Genomic DNA, 21,455 nt, shown 5'->3' on the forward strand with positions numbered 1-21,455 from the left:
AAAAAAAAAGAGTTAAGACTAAAGCCCACCCCATACTTCACTTTAATAATTATGAATATACGAACGTACCCAGCTTGAAGTCAAAAGTTCCATTAAGTAGCTACATTTATGTGGCCCCCTTACTCACACAGGGCCTCAGGAGGCAATTAAATTAGCTTTCTCATCTATAATAGGAGAACATGGGTCAACCTCTTAAAAATGAAGTGATATTCCTCCATTTGAGAATTCTAGAACCTGGGGGGGCAAGCTGTTCCTCCGAGCCACCTCACCTACCCATTTTTTATTTTCTTGCCTAATCTTAAATGTCTTTAACATGTTTTCAAGATCACCATGTGCCAGCCTGGATATATCCAGATGTTACTGGAATTCTGATCCCATAAAGAGAAGAGATCTGAAGAGCCCATCCTGTTCAATGCCAACAACAAAGACATGCACAAAAGAGAATTTGTTCTTAAGAACGGATTTCTTTTCAGGATACTTTTTCAATTCCACTAAATTACAGAAAGAAGAGGGTCTCTATCTAGTGCTAAGCTCTTGTTAATCCCGTGTCGTCTCTTACAGTCTCCAACCAGCCAGAGCCCCTACCTCCCCTTCTACAAGGGAGCAGGGATGTCCTGCCCCTTCAGCTGGGGTATGGTCACAGCAAGAGGAAGGTGGCCCATGAGAGCAAGCCTCCAAAAGAAGGAATGCTTCATCGTCAAACTGGAAGACTGCTGGGATTACTCTTTTTACTGTGACCTTTAACCTAACTGAATAGATATTCTCCTCACCTGCAGACTGCCTGTTCTGCCGGGCCCGATGTGTTCTCTTCCTGGGGCTGCTCACGTGGACATTCCGACCTTTCCCCCTATTACTTCCTCCTGACCAAGAGTCAAGCACCAATCATACCTCATGTACTTAAATTTTACCTCCCTCGACCAAGTGAAAGTGTTACCTCTACCATACAACTGCTCCTTAGCCAAAGCAACTGTAAAGCACAATCAGAACCAGCAAAAAGATAAAATTAAACCCACATTAAAAGTCCTTGGTCTGCCCTGCAGTCGTTAGCAAAAAGCCCTAAATCCTCAGATGATATTTTATTACCTTCCCTATTAAAGCTACTCTCCAAAAAATAGGAAAAAGCAGAATCTCTATATTCTCTTTTTTCCAACCACTCCCAATGCACACTTTTACGGAACCACTCCTAAATTTTCCCACTTAACCTTTGAGGGAAACACAAACCCACACCCACAACACACTGTCATCTCTCTACAAACACTCTTACACTCACTGTCTCCACGCACTCAAATTCACGCTCTCTACACAATCTCCTCTCTTCTCACGAAAGAGCTCTATTACAGGTACGGGAGAAAATGGAGTGCCCTAGGATACACAATGGAGCCACTGTACTAGAAGGGAGAGCTTTTAGTGGGAGGAGTACCGGTATTATAAATAGAACTAAAGAGGGGAACCTTTTCTCCCTTGGATCTCTCTGATCTTTCTTCCTGGACTTGGAAGGGGTGTAAATTCCAGACCCTGGGGCTCCTCCAACTTGGGAGGCGCGGAGGTTGTGAAGGAAACAGGATGGGGGCCAATCTGAAAAGGCAAACTGGACTCTCGCTAGAGGGGAAAGTGGGGCCCTAGCAGCACATGAAGTAGAGCCCAGCTCACCAGGGCAGGAAACACAACGGGAGCTGAAGCCCCAGCTAATACGGAAGGGCATGTGATTTGTCTGTGGTTTACCTCAAACACTTTTTAGGGGTGGCAGCAGCCACTTCAGATGGCCAGTAGGGATGTCAGTCTTCTTTTCTCTGCAGGACATCCCCAGGCTTCTTCCTAGCCCTCTCTGGTAGTGAAATCTAAATACACGCTTCCAAAGTTGATTTTCTAATCGAAGCTTTAAACAACAACAGCCACCACCACCGCATCCTGTGATTGCCTCCATAAAATAAACCAGGCACATTTCCACGATGCCAGGCCAAGAGGGCAATATGCCACTATTATACCGTTCCTTATAACCCAAAGCATAAAAAATAAAGAGTATCACAAATGTCTCACTGCCTTGGTCGTTTCCCAAGTTTGCAAAAGCGTCCAAATAAAAAACCCTCCAGGTTATGATGGATGTTAAAGGAAATAGGCTACTTTTCTATTCTGGGAAAAACCCGTGACAGAAAAGAAAGCACCCCAGAGTAGGTGGAAATGTGCCTTGCTACTACAGCACTCGGAGAAGGAAATGTGACTGACAGAAAGCACCATTCTGGTCAGGCTGTCATAACCCAGGCCAAGGCTGAGTTCTAAAAGCCTTTTAAATCTTGCTTCTCAAGTAACAGGGCCCATCGGAACCACTGGAAGCACTTAAAACATACAGGTTAGTCTAGACCCTCCAGCCCAGATTACTGAACCCGAATCTCTGTGGTAAGGCCCAAATACCTGCATTTTTAAGTTCAGGTGATCTAACATACACACTGGGTAAGAGCCACTGTATGAATTGAAATTTTTTTTTTTTTTTTTTTTTGGAGAGAGAGAGATAGCACGAGCAGTGGGGAGGGGCAGAGGGAGAGGGAGAAGCAGGCTCCCACTGAGCAAGGAGCCCTATGGGGAGCTAGATCCCAGGGTCCATGACCTAAGCCTAAAGCAGATGCTTAACTGACTGAGCCACCAGGGGTCCCTGAATTGATTTAAAACAAAAAACTATTGCTCAGTCAAGAAAACTACAAGTAGACCATGCAAACTCAGGCTTTGCTGTCCTCGCTGAAATGAAAGTGTTAAAGCAGAGGAGTAGCTGAACTACATTAGTGGTAGCAAGGGAGTGGCAGCCAAGACACCCTCTGTTAAAAGGGAATTTTACTGTGGAAACCCAAGATTAAAACAAAAGCAGAACTGCTTCAGATGGAGGAAGGAAGGGAACTGGGGTTCTTCCCTCTCATTCCTAGGTCATCTCAACAGAGATACCAAAGGCTTCACAGAGCACAAGATGGTCTCTCAGATACCAGCTGCAGCTTTCAGATTCTTTGACCTTCCAAAACTAGATCTAGTCCACGGTTTAAGTAACAGAGGACCTAATATCCCCCCCCTCCCCACGGGGCCCTTACAAACTTTGTATGAGAAACATCCCATTTTCTAATTACACATTCACTTCCTGCTGTCTAACCTTCTATTCAGAAAAACAAGTGTTATTATCATTCTCCCCACCTATATCACCACTAATCCCCTCCTCCCAGTCTAAAGGAAAAGCTTTAAAGCTCAGAAAAGCAGCCTGGATTCCAGACACCTAAAGCATGTTAGAGGCAACACCAGGAACAGAAAAAAGGAAAATGGGACCAGGGAGGGACACAAAAGGGACTCCAACTGTGTCTTTTGAGAGAAAAAGGAAAAGGGCTAACACTTGTAACTTCAGGAATACGAGGATGTTTGTTGTATTGTTCTCTGGACTTGCCTATAGTGTTTTAAAATTTTCAGAATTAACCAAACCAAACAAAAATACTCTTGTTTATTAGCACCATTTGAAACATCCCTGATTTTCATTAGACTCATCACAAATACCTCTTGCTATCCCATGCTGGCCTTTTCCACCGAAGCTCACATATAGGAAACATGATCTGTAATTACATCTATCTGCCCTGGGGCCTTGCAAAGGAACACAAGCAACAAAACGAAAGAAATGAACCACTGATAGCAAACTGACACTCTAAGAATAAGACCACAAGGTCTTGGAGCATCTGAAAAAAGGAAAACTGCCCTTATACGTTCATTTCACAAAGAATGCAGAGGATGCCGACTCTGGTAAACTTTGAATATTGCCACATGGATGGGCTTATTCCCAGAGCACTACCAAGAGGAAAATGAATCCAATTCATATATAAATCAAAACTAGTGAAGAACCAGTGAAACATTAAGGCCAAGAACTTCAAACTTCAAAAATGCTATTTCTGGGGCGCCTAACTGGCTCAGTCATAAAGCATGTGACTCTTGATCTCAGGGTGCTGAGTTCAAGCCCCATGTTGGGTGTGGAGCCTACTTTAAAAAAAAAAAAAAGTTTCAAAAAAAACCAAAACTGCTATTTCTCCCCTATAGCTGGCAGTGCCCAAAACATGCATCATAAGCACAAAACCAAACAACACAAATCTGGAAATTTTTCAGAATAGGTAAGTGCCCATCAGAGAGTTTCACAAGAAACTGCCATCAAGGCTACTTGCTCCCATGAATTCTACCTATACTTACTCCTTCAAACCACCAGCCTCCTACAGTCACACCTACAACACATTCAAAGAGATTTTTATCTGCGTTCACACCATAACAGCTCCCTCCTCTCCAGCCGGCCAGTCTTTACCTCTTTGCTTCTTCCAAATGACAAAGGTACTCATAAGCCACATTCTGACGTCTCCTCTCATCCATCTCCTCGGCAGTGAGTCTCTCATTATCCAGCACAGCTAAAACATGAAAGAAAGAATGTAAACACAAGAATCTGTAACCTTTCTGAGTGATAAAGATAAAAGAATGCCACTGCATCAAATTCCTGTTAGCCACCTAGAGAGGCAGGGTAACCTGTGGACGTGTGGACAGCCAGGTATACTGCAGTGACTTTCCTGAAACAGGAACTATGGGGTTTCAACTACCTTCGTCTTACCCTTTTTAAAAGTGTGATAACATAAACATTATTTACAATATAAACAATAAATTTTATTGTTTCTTGAAAAATACTGAGTTGAGATTTTGGCCCAAATTTGTTCTGGTCTATCTGCCAGACTCTAAATACAGAGCTGATCATGTTGTTTTCCCTTTTTTATTAATAACCAAAGCCAACAGTCACTGAGAACTAAGTGGCAGTGATTGTGCTAAGCATTTTACATGCATCCTCTCACTGAAGCCCCACAATAATCCTGTGATTATCGCTCCCGTTTTCCAGATGAAGGAACAGGCTGGGTGATCTTAGCTCCACCGCTAAGAAGTACTTGGACTGGATTCAATCCCAGGCAGTCTGTCTCAATCTGACTTCTTCATGGGCACCCAGGGTATGCCTCCAAACTCCAAATTCCTTGGGATGGCACTCAGGCCTTTCCCAATTTGGCCCTTACTTTTGGAAACTCTTCTCCCTCTCCCTGCCCCTCCTCCTCCCACCACTGTGCCCTTCTACCCTTCAAGACCTTAATTCACATTTTTTCCTGAAGTTTCCTCTCTGACCCCACCCTGCCCTGTCGAACTCTACATCCTTCAACGCTCCGTTGAAATGTGGCTACCTGTGTTCACACCGCCTTCCCCCAAGCCCCTCCTCCTCACCCACCCTACTGCTTTTGCCTGGCTGGCTCAGCGCCTTTTATCTTTATTACACCTTACCATCGTTAGGTTATACACCTGTCCCTCTCTGATTAAAAGGTTCTTGGAAGGCAGGGCCTGGTCTTACTCATCTTTAATTTCACAAAGTGACACAGTACCGTACACATAACTGTTGAGTGAAATTATCCTAAAAACGGACCATTATTCCGAGAATATAAACTAAAAACAAAATCTCAGGATTCCAAAGGATTCTCCTTCGGCCAGTGGTATAGCTCTCGTTCCTACGGTTCAATGACGTCCCATGGACAGCTACAGAAAATGAGGTTCAGAAAATGAGGAAGTCATAGGGTTGGGGTTTTTTTTTTTCTTTCTTGTTTTAATTTTTGAAATTCTGACGAGGGAACTAAACCCGAGAAAGCTGAAGTGGCCCGCCCGGAGCCGCCTCTCTCTGCTGGCCTGGGGTCGGGCAGGTCCGCACCCGGGGTCCAGCTCACAGGCGGCAGTCGGGGCAGCGCCTCCCCGCCAAGCGCGAGCGGAGCCCCGGTCTCCGGGACACGCCCTGCCCCGGCCTCCTGCCACCTCACCCGAGGCCGTCCCCCCTTCAAATCTCGGCCGCGCCGGGAAGCGGGAGGCGCTGGGTGGGGCCCTCGGGTCGTGGCGCCCCCGCCCAGGCGAGGAGGCCGCCTGCGTCCTCGCCACCGTCTCGGACACCGCGCTGGGCGCCTCGCCGCCCGCCACCCCTCCCTCCCGCCGCCCGGCTAGGCCGGCTCTTCCGGGTCCGCGCGGCCCGCAGCCGCCCTGCCGCACCCTCCCGCCCGCCCGAGCCCCCGGGAAACCGGCGCCCCGGAGGCAGCGAGCCCGGCCCCGAAGCCCCAGTGCCGCAGAGCCCCCGCACTCACAGCCATAATGCGGCCGGGCCACGCCCAGTCCATCAACCTCGTCCGCGGCGGACATGGCGGCCGAGCCCGGGTCTCTACTGAGGAAGCGGTGAGACCTTGAAGGCGCGGACGGCGGCAGCTGCAGCTCCTGCAGAGTGCGCGGGCTGCCCTGCTCCCTGAGGCCCCGCCCCTCCGGCCCCGCCCCCAGGGCCCCACCCCGCGGGCCCCGCCCTGCCGCGCCGTCGGGAGCGGGCGTGGAGGAGGCGGGACCAGAGCCGGCCCGGCCCGCCCCTAGCCCCGCCCCGCGCAGCAACGCCCCCGGGAGGTGGAAGGAAGGAGGCGGAGCCCTCCAGCTCCTGGTGCTCCGGCTCCTCTCTGCTCAACCGGGAAGGCAGCCTCCGCCCTGGAGCCCCGCCCCGCGGGCCGCCGCCCCGTGGGCACGTCGGGGACAGAAAAGGCCGCCTTACTGAAGAAAAGCGGAATGTTCCTAAACCAGAGAGGAGGTTGCACGGAAGAAAAAGGTATTCCACAAGAAACAAAAGTTTATGGGCCGGGATTAAATTCAGCATTAAATAAATGCACATAAATGTTTTTAAAAAGTCTTGAAATAGAAAGCCCCGGCCCCCTCTTTTTCTCCTGCCTACCGAACTAAACTCCTTTGCACCAAAGGGTTTGAGGAAGGCGTCCGTTGCGGTGGCCCAAAGTGTTCTTGTGGGACATAAGCAGGATCCATACCGCCACGGGGGATGCACGTCTGGCAGTCTCGCCTCATCCCCTCCCAGGTTCGGCCGCAGACGCCGGATTCCAGCTGCTCAGCCCCCCTCCTGTTTGAGAAGTGGACGCTAAAGCAGAACCGTCCCAGCTTCCTTCCCTTGGTTTCCCTGCCTCTGTTCTTTGCAAGTTCTTTTTTTAGGGTATAATTTGCCCTTTTTAGGGATGCCCCTTCTCCTTATGGCTTGTGGCCTGCCCTTAAAATACTGGTATTCAACGGAATTCTGCCCTTAACCTCTTCCTTTTTTTCCTTTGCCAGCTCTTTCTCGGTATTTTTATTCCCGCTCACCTTAAACTGCTCAAGAGCTGTAAATGTACATCTCCAGACCAGACTTTAGAAGACTTGACTAAGTATTTTCAGCTGTGTAGTGGACATTTTCACCTGTAAATCCTCAGACACTTCAAATATAACATGTTGAACACTGACTGTTCCTGCTATCTTCTCTGTTAATAGAAGTGCTCCTTGGCCGTCAGGACACTCCAGGCTCCCTGCCTCACACCCTACATCCAGTCGGTATTCTGAAGTCCCTTGCTTTTGTCTCTATCCCCTCCGTCACTATATTGCTTAGACTGTCACCATCTCTATTCTCTCTCCTGCCAGCCGGCTGTCACCAGCATGTTCTTCCTAAAGTGCAAATGCCCTGCGTTCCTCCTTTTTACATCGTTTCCCTATTATTCCCTTCAGAATATGGCCCAAGTTCCTTAGCATGCCAAATAAGCCCCTTCACAGCCCGACTCCAGGCTTCTTCTTTCTTTTTTTTTAAGTAGACTGTGCCCCCAACGTGGGGTTTGAATTTAGGACCCTGAGATCAAGAATCCCATGCTCTCCAGACTGAGCCAGCCAAGCACCCTCTGACTGGAGACTTTTTGCTCTAGCCGTTTGCAATCTATTCTTCAAAATATTAAAGTTAGAAACTTGAAAACCTAGAACAAAACACCTTTCATTAAAAAACAGTCAAAGTTTTGGGGTGTGTGGGTGGTTCAGTGGGTTAAGCTCTGACTCGTGATTTTGGCTCAGGTTATGATCTTAAGGTCGTCAGACCCAGCCTCCTACCCCCACCCCACACTGGGGTGGGCCTGCTTGGTATTCTCTCTCTCCCCCTCCACCCTCAACCCCCTGCTGGTGCTCACTCTCATTCTCTCTCTCTCTCTCTCAAAAACTAATAAAACAGGCAAAGGGTTAATTTTTTACAAATTCCAAAGTTCTTAAACTGTCAAGTTCAGCTTAGAAATTTTATTATTCTACACCTAGCATATTTTACCAATCACTTTTCAGAAACTTTGAGCAATTTTTGGTCCCATTCACAAACATAGTTAATTCAACATTTAAAATTATGTCTATAAACTTTATTAGGTTTCCTATTCAATTTCTTCAACTGTCTAACCTAGAAACTTTTCAAGGCTTAGCAATCCTTATAAATCAAACTTACAAATAAATGAATCTAAATTTCTCTTAGATGGCCCAGTTCTGTGTGCAAAATTAGTAAGATTTCAACCCTAAATCTTAAGTCCAAAGCTAACTCAATTATACATATGAAGCTGTCACTCTAATGAGCCAAATTTTCTTAAATATTCCAAGTGCAGGGGCACATGGCTGGCTCAGTTGGTAGAGCATATGATTCTTTTTTTTTTTTTTTTAAGATTTTATTTATTTATTTGACAGAGAGAGCACAAGCAGGGGGAGCAGCAGAGGAGAGGAAGAAGCAGCTCCCCCACTGAGCAGGGAGCCTGACTTGGGGCTCGATCCCAGGATCCTGGGATCATGACATGAGCCGAAAGCAGACACTTAACTGACTGAGCCACCCAGGCGCCCCACAGCATGTGATTCTTGATCTCGGGATCGTGAGTTGAAGCCCCATGTTGGGGGTGGAGATTACATTTAAAAATTAAAAATCTTAAAAAAAAATTGCAAGAGCATAAAATGTGAAGTGTGCACATAGTTCTTCTTAAACCCAACCTATTAAACCCATAGCTTTAACCCCATTAAGCTCTCTGAGTTAAAAGGTACAGAGCTGCTGAGAAAGTTTCCAACCTAATTAAGATTACTTTTGATCAGAGGTTTCCACCAGACATAACTCCTGGACCTGCAAACTTTCAGAGCCATTCTTCTCACTGTGCCAACTGTCATGTTGAGCTTCTTTTCATATTATGTCATAGATTGCAAAACTTGTTATCTATTCTTCTGACCACTCTTAGAAATCTTCAAGTCCTACCCAGTTTATCTTTTGATTTTATATTATATATCTTGGCTTTTAAAATACATACATGTGTTTTTATTGTAGTTCTAAAGACCTTAGTAATGGATGGAATCCAAATACATAAATGTTTTTTCTAATGATAAAGGTTATGAATGTAGTGGGCTCGTGCACTTTTTTTTTTTTAAGTAAACTCTAGGTCCAAGGGCAGCTTAAACTCGTGACCCCAAGGTCAAGAGTTGGGTGCTCTACCCAGTGAGCCAGACAGGCACCCCTCGTGCATTCTTTCTTATTCCTGGGACCATGCAATTCTAACTGGTATTTAAATCAATATCCCATTGAATTTCAGGTATCTCACATAGTTTTATCTGATGGTCACAAATTAAGTCATTCTTCATAATTATAATAACTGAAAGGTACTGAGGCTTTACAGGACTAAGTATTTTGTATTTATTTTCTCATCTGAGTCTCATAATAACCCTACAAAGTAAGAATTTCCAGGAGTGCCTGGCTGGCTCAGTCAGTAGAGTAGAACTTACTTTAAAAAAAAAAAAAAAAAAAAAAGGATTGGGGCACCTGGGTGGTTCGGTTGGTTTAGTCTGACTCTTGATTTCTGCTCAAGTAATGATCTCAGGGTGCTAAGATCGAGCCTGGCCTTGGGCTCTGCACTGAGCATGGAGCCTGCTTAAGATCCTCCCTCTCCCTCTGCTCCTGCCCCCGTTAAAAAAAAAAGAAAGAAAGAAAAGAAAAGAAAAGAAAAGAAAAGAAAAGAAAAGAAAAGAAAAGAAAAGAAAAAGAGAACTACCATTATCTCCAATTTACAGATGAGAAATGGAGAACTAGTAATTCAACCAAAGCCACCTAGCAAGAGGCAGAGCTGGAACTCAAACGCCAGGTCTAATGACAAATCCCACATCCCTGGTCAATAAACACAAGATTCAGGGGAAAGCACATTAAGATCTTAACTGGCCCTTTAGTAGTTCTTGCCTATCAGAGTAGCAATGTTTTGCTGGTTTTAATTGATACTGTTGGCAAAGGGGTGAAAAAGCGACCACCGTCCTGCACAGCTGGTTGGGCTAAACTGATACAATCGTTCTGAAGTCCAGTCTGGCATTATGCAGGTATCCTTCAACCAAGGAATCCCTCCCTTGGAATGTATCATAACGGAATTTTTTTTTAAAGATTTTATTTATTTATTTGAGAGAGAGAGGGAGAGTGATCACAAGAGGGAGAGAGAGCACTGGCGGGAGGACAGGCACAGGAAAAGGGGGAAGCAGTCTCCCCATTGAGCAAGGAGCCCGACATGGGGCTTGATTCCATCACCCTGGGATCATGACCTGAGCCAAAGGCAGACGCTTAACCGACTGAGCCAGTAAGGTGCCCCTCTTTTTTTTCTTTTTCCCCAAGGTAAATTCTACCCCAAACAGAGGGCTCGAACTCAAACCCTGAGGTGAGATCAAGAGTTTCACACTCCTGACTGAGCCAGCCAGGTGCCCCATAATGAAATTATTTTTTTGAAGATATTATTTATTTATTTGAGAGAGAGAGAGAGCACGAGCAGGATGATGGGCAGAGGAGAAGCAGACTCCCTGACAAGCAGGGAGCCCTATGTGGGACTCGATCCCAGGACTCCGGCAGATGCCCAACTGACTGAGCCACCCAGCGCCCTGAATTATTTTTAATATGCAAAAATCAGCAATAAATATGCATATTGGAAATGTCCTAAATGCCCATCACTAGGCTTTTAAATCAGCAACGGCACTTCCACACACTAAAATGCTATACAGCCATAACTGTGATGATTTGTGGTTCTGGTCAGGCTTGCCTGGCTACAAGGAATAGAGATCACTTGTTTTAGCTCTAGAGAAAAAAAGACTAGAAGAGAGGCATTTATAATAAAGATATATATGGACTGCAACTGGAGCAAGAAAAACAGGACTGGGGTGCCTGGGTGGCTCAGTCAGTTAAGCAACTGACTCTTGGTCTCAGCTCAGGTCATGATCTCAGGGTCCTGGGATCAAGCCCCGTGTCAGGCTCCACTCTCAGTGGGGAGGCTGCCTGAGGATTTTCTCTCCTTCTCCTTCCCCCCCTCCCCCTGCTCACTCTCTCTCTCCCTCCCTCTCAAATAAATACGTAAATCTTTTTTTAAAAAAAAGGACTAATGGAAGGTTGAAGGCATCTCTGCTTCTCTGTAGCTCTGCTCTTACCCTCCTCTTTTTGACCACCAGCTTCCTCCATTCTAATTTTTTCTGCTCCTTCACAACTCTGACTTCCATTTATTTGGTTCGCCAGGGCCTTAATTCAAGGTCATGGCATCCTTACACCATCAGCTCCTTTGAGGATGGTCTCAGTTGCCCAATTCTATGACCCAGGAGCATGATTGGCCCAGCTCATCTTTCACCGCATGAGTATGTCTCTGACCGCCCACAGGTGGGCTGCCCTTCAATCGGATGCTAATCCTTGAGTTCAATTAGCTGTGGTCAGGAGACAGAACCAATTAAGGATAGAAAACTATGAGCTAGGCAAACAGCAAATTATGAACTGATAAATATATTATGATACCATTTTTGCTTTAAAAGTACAGAAATAGAAAGCCTTGAAACATATACAACAATATAGTAACATTGGTTTCTCCAGGTGGTGGAATTCCAATGGATTTGTGTGGAATTTGTTTATTTGCTTTTTTGTATTTACCACGTTTTCTATGATGAGGTACTCAAAGTACTCTTTCATCAGTAAGTATAAATGTGAATCAAGTTAGTAACTATGAAATAAACTAATTAAAATTAAATCACAAAATAATTAGCCCAATGGTCATTTTGGGAGATAGAATTGGTCCATGACCTCAAGGAATTTACAGACTCCTGGGAGTGGAGTAATATTAACAGGATAGCTTCAGATAAGCACCATAATAGAAGTTTCTCTTGGCCTGGAATACCTTTAATCCCCTTATCTGCCTGGGAAACTCCTATTCAACTTCCCAGACCTCACTCAAATGTCACTCCTCCCACAGGCAAAATTAATCACTTCCTCATTCATTTTTCAGAAGCACTTTAGAAACCATGTCTTCAAAAATAAGTCCCAAGTTTTTCACATTTTAATACTTCCGAAATCAGGCTAGGTGTTACGATCAGTATTCCAAAAAACTAGTCAACTACCAGATAGAGAAGTAGGTGGTAAAGTAACGTGACTGTCATGCTTGCAGATGTGTGATCTTAACTAATTTCTCAGGAAAGGTCAAAGAACTTTCAGAGCTAGAACTGATGACAGATTCACTCTTTAGGAATAGTTAAGTGGATCCAAAAAAGTTAGACTCTTCTCTTAAAGTTTGGTTTAGAGAAGAAACTAGTAGTTCCAGTGATAAACATATGCTATTGTAGATTGAGTTTTTTTAAAAACATTGAGGGGCACGTGGGTGGTTCAGTGGGTTGAGCGACCGACTCTTGATTTTGGCTCAGATCATGATCTCAGGGTCGTGGGATCGAGCCCCACGTTGGGCTCCCCCACTCAGGGGAGTCTGCCTGGGATTCTCTCTCTCCCTCGCCCTCTGCCCCTCCCCCCCACTGGCCCTCTAATAAATAAATAAGCAAAATCTTTAGAACATATACATTTGATAGGATAGCCTTTTTTTAAATTATTATTATTATTAAGTAAACTCTACCCCCAATGCAGGGCTCAAACTCACGACCCCAAAATCAAAAGTCACATGGTCCACCCACTGAGCCAATAGGTGCCCCTAGGATATTCTTAATGTCCCAAAAGGCTGTTGGAACTTGATGATGCAACCCATAATCAAAGCTGTCTTTGAGGGGCATCTGTGTGGCTCAGTCAGTTAAGCGTCTGCCTTCAGCTCAGGTCATGATCCCAGGGTCCTGGAACTGAGCCCTGCATTGGGCTCCCTACTCAGTGGGGAGTCTGCTTCTCCCTCTGCCCCTTCCCCCCACCCACCACCCCCACTTTTGCTCTCACTCTCTCCGTCACTCTCTCTCTCAAATAAATAAATAAAATCTTTAAAAAAAAAAGTTGTCTTTGATTCCAGGAAGTCTATAGCCTTATATGAATCTATTATAGCACTTGGCTCATTGAATTATAATTAGTCATTTATCCACCTTCCCAAACAGATCATTAACTCCTCAAAGACAGACATTTGGGTAGATAAACTCAGGGTGAATAGTTAATAAATGTGGCATCCTTACTATTGGAATTTTAAGATTTGCTTTTTATATGGTTTATACAGAAATTTTCTAGAATGATGGATTCCCTAGGACAGACAGTAACACTTTTGACTGATTTGGTCCCTTGTATGAGAACTTATAGGGTTTTAGATACCAGCATCTTGTGAATGAGCCTGGGAAATCTGACACTATAGCTTTTCAACACTCCTAACGGTCACATGTCAAAGAACTCAAGGGACTGAGGGGGATTTTCAGGGGATTTTAACTGTGCTGTGGCAGGCAAAATCTAGGATGGCTGCCCAAGATCTCCAGTCCTTAGTCATTCAGTCAAACACTAATCTACGTACTGTTTTGAAGAGACCTTGCGATGTAATTAAGGTTACTAATCAGTTGGGTTTTTTTAAAGATTCATGTGTTTATTTGAGAGAGAGAGAGCATGAGCAGGAGGGGCAGAGGGAGAGAGAGTCTCAAGCACACGCTGCACTGAGGTTGGTGCCCTACTGGGGCTCGATCTCACAACCCTGAGATCACAACCTTGGCTGAATCCGAGAGTCGGACACTTAACTGGTTGTACTCCAAGACACCCCTAATCAGTTGATCTTAAAATAGGGGGATTATCCAGGTAATCACTTGAGCCTTTTCATAGCGGAATGTTTCTCCAGCTGGTAGCAGAAGTCAAACAGACTCAAAGCACAGGTGGGCCATTGCTAGCTTTAAGGACGGAGGGGGCCACATGGAAAGGACCTGAGAGCAACCTCGAGGAGCTGAGAGTGACCCCTGGCTAACAGCCAGCTAGAGAACAGGCACCTCAGATCTACGTTTACAAGGAACTTGTCTCTGCAATGACCTACGTGAGTCCAGAAGTGATTCTTCCCCAAATCTTCAAGAGTCCGGCCCAGTGAACATTTTTACTTTTGCCGCATAAAACCCTGAACAAAGAATTCAGTCAAACTTGCCCAGATTTCATTAGAAAACTAATACATATTCCCAAGGACATTTGGGTGAATGTGGAGGGGAATGAGGTGGTTCAAAGGTAGTCTTAACAAATATGCTAATGATAAAATCTTGCTTAAAATGGGGACACCTGGGTGACTCAGTCGGTTAAGCGCCTGCCTTCAGCTCAGATCATGATCCCAGGGTCCTTGCTCAGTGGGGAGCCTGCTTCTCCCTCTGCCTGCCACTCCCCTGCTTGTGCACTCTCTCTCTCTGACAAATAAATACATTAATATTTTTAAAATTTTTTTGCACAAAATGGACTGTGAGCTAGCTGGGCACCCTACCCCTCTCTGACAGGACTGACTCCATATATTCAATGAGTCTTCTGAGCAGATATATTCAGTAATAAATGGGTATTCCATTTGATCTCTGACCTGATTTCTCTGTCTTCCTCTAGCCTGAACACCCTGGGTAAACTGAGGCTAGAGATACAATGAAGGGAACTACATATAGCAAATTACAGAATACCATCAAGTGGTGAGTCTCTGTTAAAAAGCCAGTTTTCAACTTTATTAAACTCTCAGTGTTGGGGCGCCTGGGTGGCACAGCGGGTAAGCGTCTGCCTTCGGCTCAGGGCATGATCCCGGCGTTGTGGGATCGAGCCCCACATCAGGCTCCTCCGCTATGAGCCTGCTTCTTCCTTTCCCACTCCCCCTGCTTGTGTTCCCTCTCTCGCTGGCTGTCTCTATCTCTGTCGAATAAATAAATAAAAATCTAAAAAAAAAAAAAAAAAAAGAAAAAAACTTTCAGTGTTATCTATCATTGTTAAACTCTCCTTTACCTCTTCATTTGAAAAAAACCTATTTTGCCTTGTACTTCAGGGATTCGGATATTCTGGATCTTATGTCTGAGTACAGCCCCTGACAAGTAGTCTGACTTTAAACACTTCAACCTCACAGTTTTTCAGAAAGGAGCAAAATGTTTTAACTACTATAACTGCAGCCATTTACCAACTGCTTACCATGTTCTAGAATGTGCTAGGTGTTTTATATATACATATATATATATGTAATATATGTATATATACAGTCTTATGTAATCTTCACAATAACCCTATGAGAAAGATATAGTTATCCTCATATTATAAATGAGAAAACAGGTACACATAGGTTAGGTATTTTGCTCAAGGTGATAAGATTCAGAGTTAGGAAACAAGCTTAGGTCTTCCTGATTCTAAAATCTCTGGCCAGTTGCTATTCACTACCACCTCCCAGTTTACAGACAGCGTATCAGTGCGAACTTATTATTCACTTTTTGCACACGCCTCATTCCCCCTGGAAGCCCTTCAAGAAACATTATGAACATCTGTATCCTGGCCTAGGGACAACTGACAACAGAGACCCGGAAGCTGTGGGAGGAAGCCAGGAAGTCAGCCCAGAATGGAGTTGGGGCACTGGTTTCCGGGCTGGGGTTAGAATAGGCCGCAAGGCACTTCTGCAGTCTTAGGGCTAAAGACAAAGGACAAATGTAAGGACCCATCAAGAGACATAGTGAGGAACCATGAGCTCAGATGGTAGCCAGGTCAAAGTATGGAGAAAAGAGGCAGCTGAAGCAAGGAACGACCTCCTTCGCAGGCCTGGATCCTGAGACAAGCCTGCACCGGCGGGGTTCTCTCATGGCATGACTTTCAAACATCTACAGGATGACAGTGGGTTACCAGTTACAACAGCTAACTTGTAATGAGTGCCTTCAGGTCCAGCTCTAAATGCTTGCTATGAGTCATCTTATTTGACTGTCATAACAGGCCTATGAAGCAGGAACTACTATAATTCTCCCAATTTAAGGATAAGGAAACAGACTCAGAAAGGTTAACTAATTTTCCAAAGATTACACAGGTAATTAGTGACATACCCTGGATTCAAACTGCACTTGACCGAAAGCCCACGTGTGTGAACACTTGTCCGCTGATATGGCACCCCCTGTCTGCGGTAGCGGCTACCTGGAGAACTGAGTCGGAAGACTGGTGAGGCCACATCCACCAATGACCATTATGAGCACAGACATGACAAAAATACCCTCGTGGAGCTTTTGGACGTCAAGAAATCGTTTGAGGAGAGCTGAGCAGAGAACAGTTGCTTTTTTTTTTTTTTAAAGTAAACTCGACGTCCAATGTGGGGCTTGAACTCAGGACCCTGAGATCAAAAGTCACATGCTCTACCAACAGAGCCAGCCAGGTGCCCAAGAACAGTTGGTTTTTACTAGATGATGGAAGGTTTCCTAGAAGCCAGTTCTCCAAGGAATGACCAGTGGAAAGTGTGAGAAAGCACAAGTTGGGGAAACAGTGTAAACAAAGCCCGGGAATTGTAAAAACATATCGTGTGTGGGCACGTGCATGTGTGTATGTGTCCAGCTTACCTCCTAGCTCCCTCACTCGTCTCCAAGAGCAGAGGCCACGTGACGCTTGAAGAAGTCCAAAAGGAACCTCTTTAGAAAGATGCCCAATCCTTGCGGGGGGTGTGACCTCCTCTTTCCTCAGTTATCATGGGTCGTTGGTTGGGTAATGGGTGGATACTTTGGGTGAGAGGGGTCATAAATAACCTCTCCCTGCGTCACTCCTCATTCCCTTTAAGGTTGTATGCAGGTGGTGGAATGCTCAAATGCTTGGTGGGATGCCACTCCACTATGGGCTCCTCCATAAACGGATAGAGAAAATCTCACTCAGCCCCTCACGAGATCACAGGCAGATGGGGAACATTTCTACCCCCACTTACATTGTTAGGATAGGGTAACGTCAAGTACTGTGAGATTTCAAGCATACCTAATGACTATCACAGAAAAAAATGACCCACGCACATATGCCAGCCATATTCCTCCCTAAGGCACTAGTTAACTGACCCACATCCAGTCCAGTGAGATAATGGCCAAGGTCTAGCCTGTTCCTCTCAGTACAGAGCCAGGCTCTCTGAGTCATAAGGACCAATCACGTTGCTCAGGTCAGTGGAATCGTTGGCAACACCCTCATGTATCAGAGCATCTGATGTAGCAGAATTCACGTGTGAAGCTTGAACAAAGCTTAATTTCAAGATTGTGCCTTATATTCATCTACTCATTTATATACGAGCTGCCCTAAGGAACGCCCTCCTTCGGAGAGCCTTCCCTGATGCTCGGGATAGCCCTTCTCTGGTTCTCATATTCTTTTCTTTTCTTCTTAAGATTTATTTATTTGAGAAAGCGAGCAAGCGAGGAGTAGGGGGGAGGGGCAGAGAGGGGAAGGAGAGAGAATCTCCAGCAGACTCCCCATTGAGCGCTGAGCCTCATGTGGGGCTGGATCTCAGGGCCCTAAGAGCAAGACCTGAGCCAAGATCAAGTGCGACGCCTAATAGCCTGAGCCACCTGGGCGCCCCTCTCGTATTCTTTTTTTTTTTTTTTTTTTTCGTATTCTTTTTTGTATTGAAACTCTGTGTGTGTAGGTCTGTTTCCCCAAACTATTCTATGTGCTTTTTTTCTTTAACTTTTTAAAAAAGATTTTTAATTAATTTATTTATTAATTAAACTATTTATTTAAAGTAAACTTTACACCCAATGTGGGGTTCAAACCCATGACCCCGGGATCAAGAGTGGCATGCTCTACTGACAGAGTCAGCCAGGCGCCCTTCCATGTGCTTCTTGCAAGAATTGTCATGTTTATAGCTGTATCCACAGCACCTTGGGCTGGGTCTGGATGTAATAGGTGTGTGATGAGTGTTTACTGAATTAAATTGAGTAAGGTGGGGAGATACAATGTGGGGTTGGGCATGTGTTCATATATCCTGTTTGTGATACATCTGTGACTCTGAAGAGCTAGGACAAACCGTGCTGGGGCCTAGACTCAAGGCTAAGATCTGAAAGTGCTTTGGGTCCAAGGCCCCCAGAGAAAGAAATGTTATGTACCCTGCCCACAAATGATAGATTCAGAGCAAAAGCCCTGCTCTTGCTCCAAAAGCAAGCTTCCAGCTTCAGGACCCCCAGATTGTGTTTTAGAGAATCTGATGGGCAGCTAAGACAGGTGGGACGGATATGCCATCCTGGCTGCAGGGAGAGAAGCCTGGGGCCTCACTGTAGATGAAGACTCTTGTATCTGGGGTGAAAGGCACAGTCATACCAGAAGAGACCAGAATGGAGGGTCACAGCCAGAGCTCATGTAAGCGTCTTATGTTCTACAGTAAGGAGATCCAACTCTCTCCTGTAGATAATAGGAAACTATTTAAGATTTTACAAGCAGGGAAAGAGTATGATTCAGTTCAACAAAAGTTTATGAGATGTTTACTTTGCGCTGGGTACAAACAAGGGTATAAAGTGGAGTTAAACATAGTCTCTGCCCTTTAGACAAGTACACAAGATGAAATAAAAAGTAAGTGAAACCCAAGATGTAGAAGATCCAGAGGAGACCCTGTCTGCCTGATGGAGGATATCTGGAAATACATCATGGAAAAGGAGTACTTCAAAGGGGCCCTAAAAAATGGGTATTTTATGAACATAGAATTCACTGAAGCATCTGCCTTCGGCTCAGGTCATGAGCAATCAATAAACTTGTTTTATGGTTGTTGTTTTTTTTTTTAAGACTTTATTTATTTGAGAAAGAGAGAGCACAACCAGGGGGAGCTGCAGAGGGAGGAGAAGCAGACTCCCCGCTGAGCAGGGAGCCCAACCGGGGGGGGGGGGGGGGGGGGGGGGGGGGGGGCTTGGTCCCAGGATCCCGGGATCATAACCTGAGCCAAAGGCAGGTGCTTAACCAACTGAATCACCCAGGCGCCCCTTCTTTTCAATTTTTAAGTAAACTGTATGCCCAATGTGGGGCTTGAACTCAACCCCAAGATCAAGAGTCACATGCTTTATTGACTGAGCCAGCCAAGCCCCCCAATAATCAATAAACTTGTAAAAGGTGCTCAACTTCCCTACTAATCAGGGAGATGCATATTAAAACCATAATGAGATGTCATTTCACACCCAACAGATTAGAAACATTTTAAAGTCTGACAAGAACAGTGAAGGAGGGGCGCCTGGGTGGCTCAGTCGTTGAGCGGCTGCCTTTGGCTCAGGGTGTGATCCCAGCGTTCTGGGATCGAGCCCCACATCAGGCTCCTCCACTGGGAGCCTGCTTCTTCCTCTCCCACTCCCCCTGCTTGTGTTCCCTCTCTCGCTGGCTGTCTCTGTTAAATAAATAAATAAAATCTTTGGGGAAAAAAAAAAAGAACAGTGAAGGAAATTTTTATAACGTTATTGGTGAGAATGGAAATTAGTACAACCACTTTGGAGAATACAGTAATTTGGCAATATCTGGTTAAAGATGCACTTACCCTATGATCTCAGAATTCCTCTTCTGGTATATATGTATTTCTCTGGAATTCCTACACATAAACACAAGGAGACATACCAAAATGCACATTGGAGAAATGAACATTTCTGTGACAGCAAAACCCAGAAATGACCTAAATGGCTATCATTGGGGAAACAAATAAATCACAGTGTGATTATATATATTTTTAAAGATTTTATTTATTTATTTGCCAGAGAGAGAGAGCGCAGTCGGGGCGGGGGGGGGGGGGCAAGCAGCAGGTAGAGGGAGAAGCAGGCTCCCTGCAGAGCAAGGAGCCTGATGGAGGACTTGATCCCACAACCCTGAAATCATGACCTGAGCCGAAGGCAGACACTAAACCAACTGAGCCACCCAGACGTCCTGCAGTGTGATTATACACTGAATATGAAAGCTGGGAAATGAATGAAGTACAATGACATGAGCCAACACGGATGAATCTCACAAGCATGATATTGAAGAGGGGAAAGTACAGAATACTTACTTAGATACCCATTCATATACAATTCAAACAAGTTCATGCAAACCAATATTATACATTGCTTAGGGACCTATCTCAGTACCTCTATGGAGAGGCGCCTGGCTGGCTCGGTTGGGAGAGCATGGGACTCTTGATCTCAGGATCGTGAGTTTGAGTCCCACTTTGGGAGTAGAGCTTACATAATAAAAATATATATATTAAAAAATCTCGAGGAGAAAGCATAAATAAATGTAAACGCATAGGAGTACATTTTGAGACCCAAATTCCAAAATGGGATTCCCACAGCAACAGTCCTCTGATCTCCAGCAGGGTATCTGCGATTTCAACCAACTCCATCTGACGTTGTCAACATCTACATTATCCACATGACCTGCAGCTGATAGCATCAGAGTCCACAGATCTACAAGGCGGCCCCCACCTCATCCCCACTTCAGACCCGTGGTAAGCCTAGGCTGTTTACCTGTTCTCCTCTGACCAACTAGCTATAAACCAAGTAGCTCAGACATTTCTAGGACCTCCTTCCTCCTCAGCTTCAGTTAATTTGCTGGAGTGGCTCACAGAATTCAGAGAAACATTTTACTTAGTAGATTAACGGTTAATTATAAAAAGATGTAACTTAGGAACAGCCAGATGGAAGAGGTGCACAAGGAAAGGTGTGGGGAAGGGTGGCGGAGCTTCCGAGACCTCTCCAGCAGCACTGCTCTCCCCAATTTCCCTGCACTCACCCACTGGAAGGTCTCCAAATCCTGCCCTCCTGGGTTTTTACGTAGGCATTGATGTGGTTTTGGAGGTTTGGTGGGGTGAGGTCCGGAGCCGACGACCAAGAAAGAATCCTTGGGACGTCTTTGGTGCAAAATGGTGGTTTATTAAAACACGGGGACAGGAAGCATGGGCAGAAAGAGGGGCTGCACCGGGGTCTGGAGGTGTGGCTGATTATATACTCGGGAGCTGGGCTGGGGGAAGCAAGGAAAAGGGAGGTTTCAAAAGAACTTTCACGTCCCGAAGAGGACCAGCCTACAAGATACCAGTGGTCTTGCCATTGTCAAGTTAAGGTTGTTTTTCCTTCTAGCAAGGTATTAACATTAAGACGGTGGGGAGATTCCGGGAAGAATGTCAGACAGGCCCCACCCAAGGTGGGGGGGGAGGTTGCTGGGTATCAGCGTATGCTCTGTCTTCAGCGGGCCTTCTGCTCCCTCATCAGGCCTGATTGATTAAATCACTGGTCCTGCAGGATTGCTTCAACTCCAGCACCCTCCCGCCCCAGGCGTAAGGGGGTAGGACTGAAAATTCCAACTCTCTAACCAGGTGGTTGGCTCCACTGGCTATCAGCCCCCAGCCTTACTTGCTTTCCAAAAGTCATTTCATTAACATAAGAAAAGATACACTTATCACTCTCTACCCTTAGGAAATTCC

General features: G+C 45.4%; 1 protein-coding gene and 1 long non-coding RNA gene across 2 annotated transcripts in view; one reads left to right on the forward strand and one right to left on the reverse strand.

Annotated features, from left to right (window-relative positions):
- IQGAP1 (IQ motif containing GTPase activating protein 1) overlaps positions 1–6,331 on the reverse strand; it is a 100,904-nt gene extending 94,573 nt beyond the window's left edge. Inside the window, exons 1-2 of the mRNA XM_026510510.4 lie at positions 6,153–6,331; positions 4,310–4,409 (exon numbers count right to left, since the gene is read on the reverse strand). Of these exons, the coding sequence (XP_026366295.1) occupies positions 4,310–4,409; positions 6,153–6,207 (155 nt within the window). The 5' untranslated portion in view covers positions 6,208–6,331. The remainder of the gene's footprint in view (positions 1–4,309; positions 4,410–6,152) is intronic.
- Positions 6,332–6,512: 181 nt separating this feature from the next.
- Positions 6,513–20,627, forward strand: LOC113263725 (uncharacterized). The gene is made up of 3 exons (XR_006410771.3): positions 6,513–6,652; positions 14,666–14,745; positions 20,349–20,627. It is a non-coding gene; the product is annotated as an uncharacterized LOC113263725 (long non-coding RNA).
- The last annotated feature ends 828 nt before the right edge of the window (positions 20,628–21,455 follow it).

Source organism: Ursus arctos, unplaced genomic scaffold (assembly GCF_023065955.2).
Source record: "Ursus arctos isolate Adak ecotype North America unplaced genomic scaffold, UrsArc2.0 scaffold_28, whole genome shotgun sequence".
In the NCBI taxonomy this organism is placed as follows: domain Eukaryota; kingdom Metazoa; phylum Chordata; class Mammalia; order Carnivora; family Ursidae; genus Ursus; species Ursus arctos.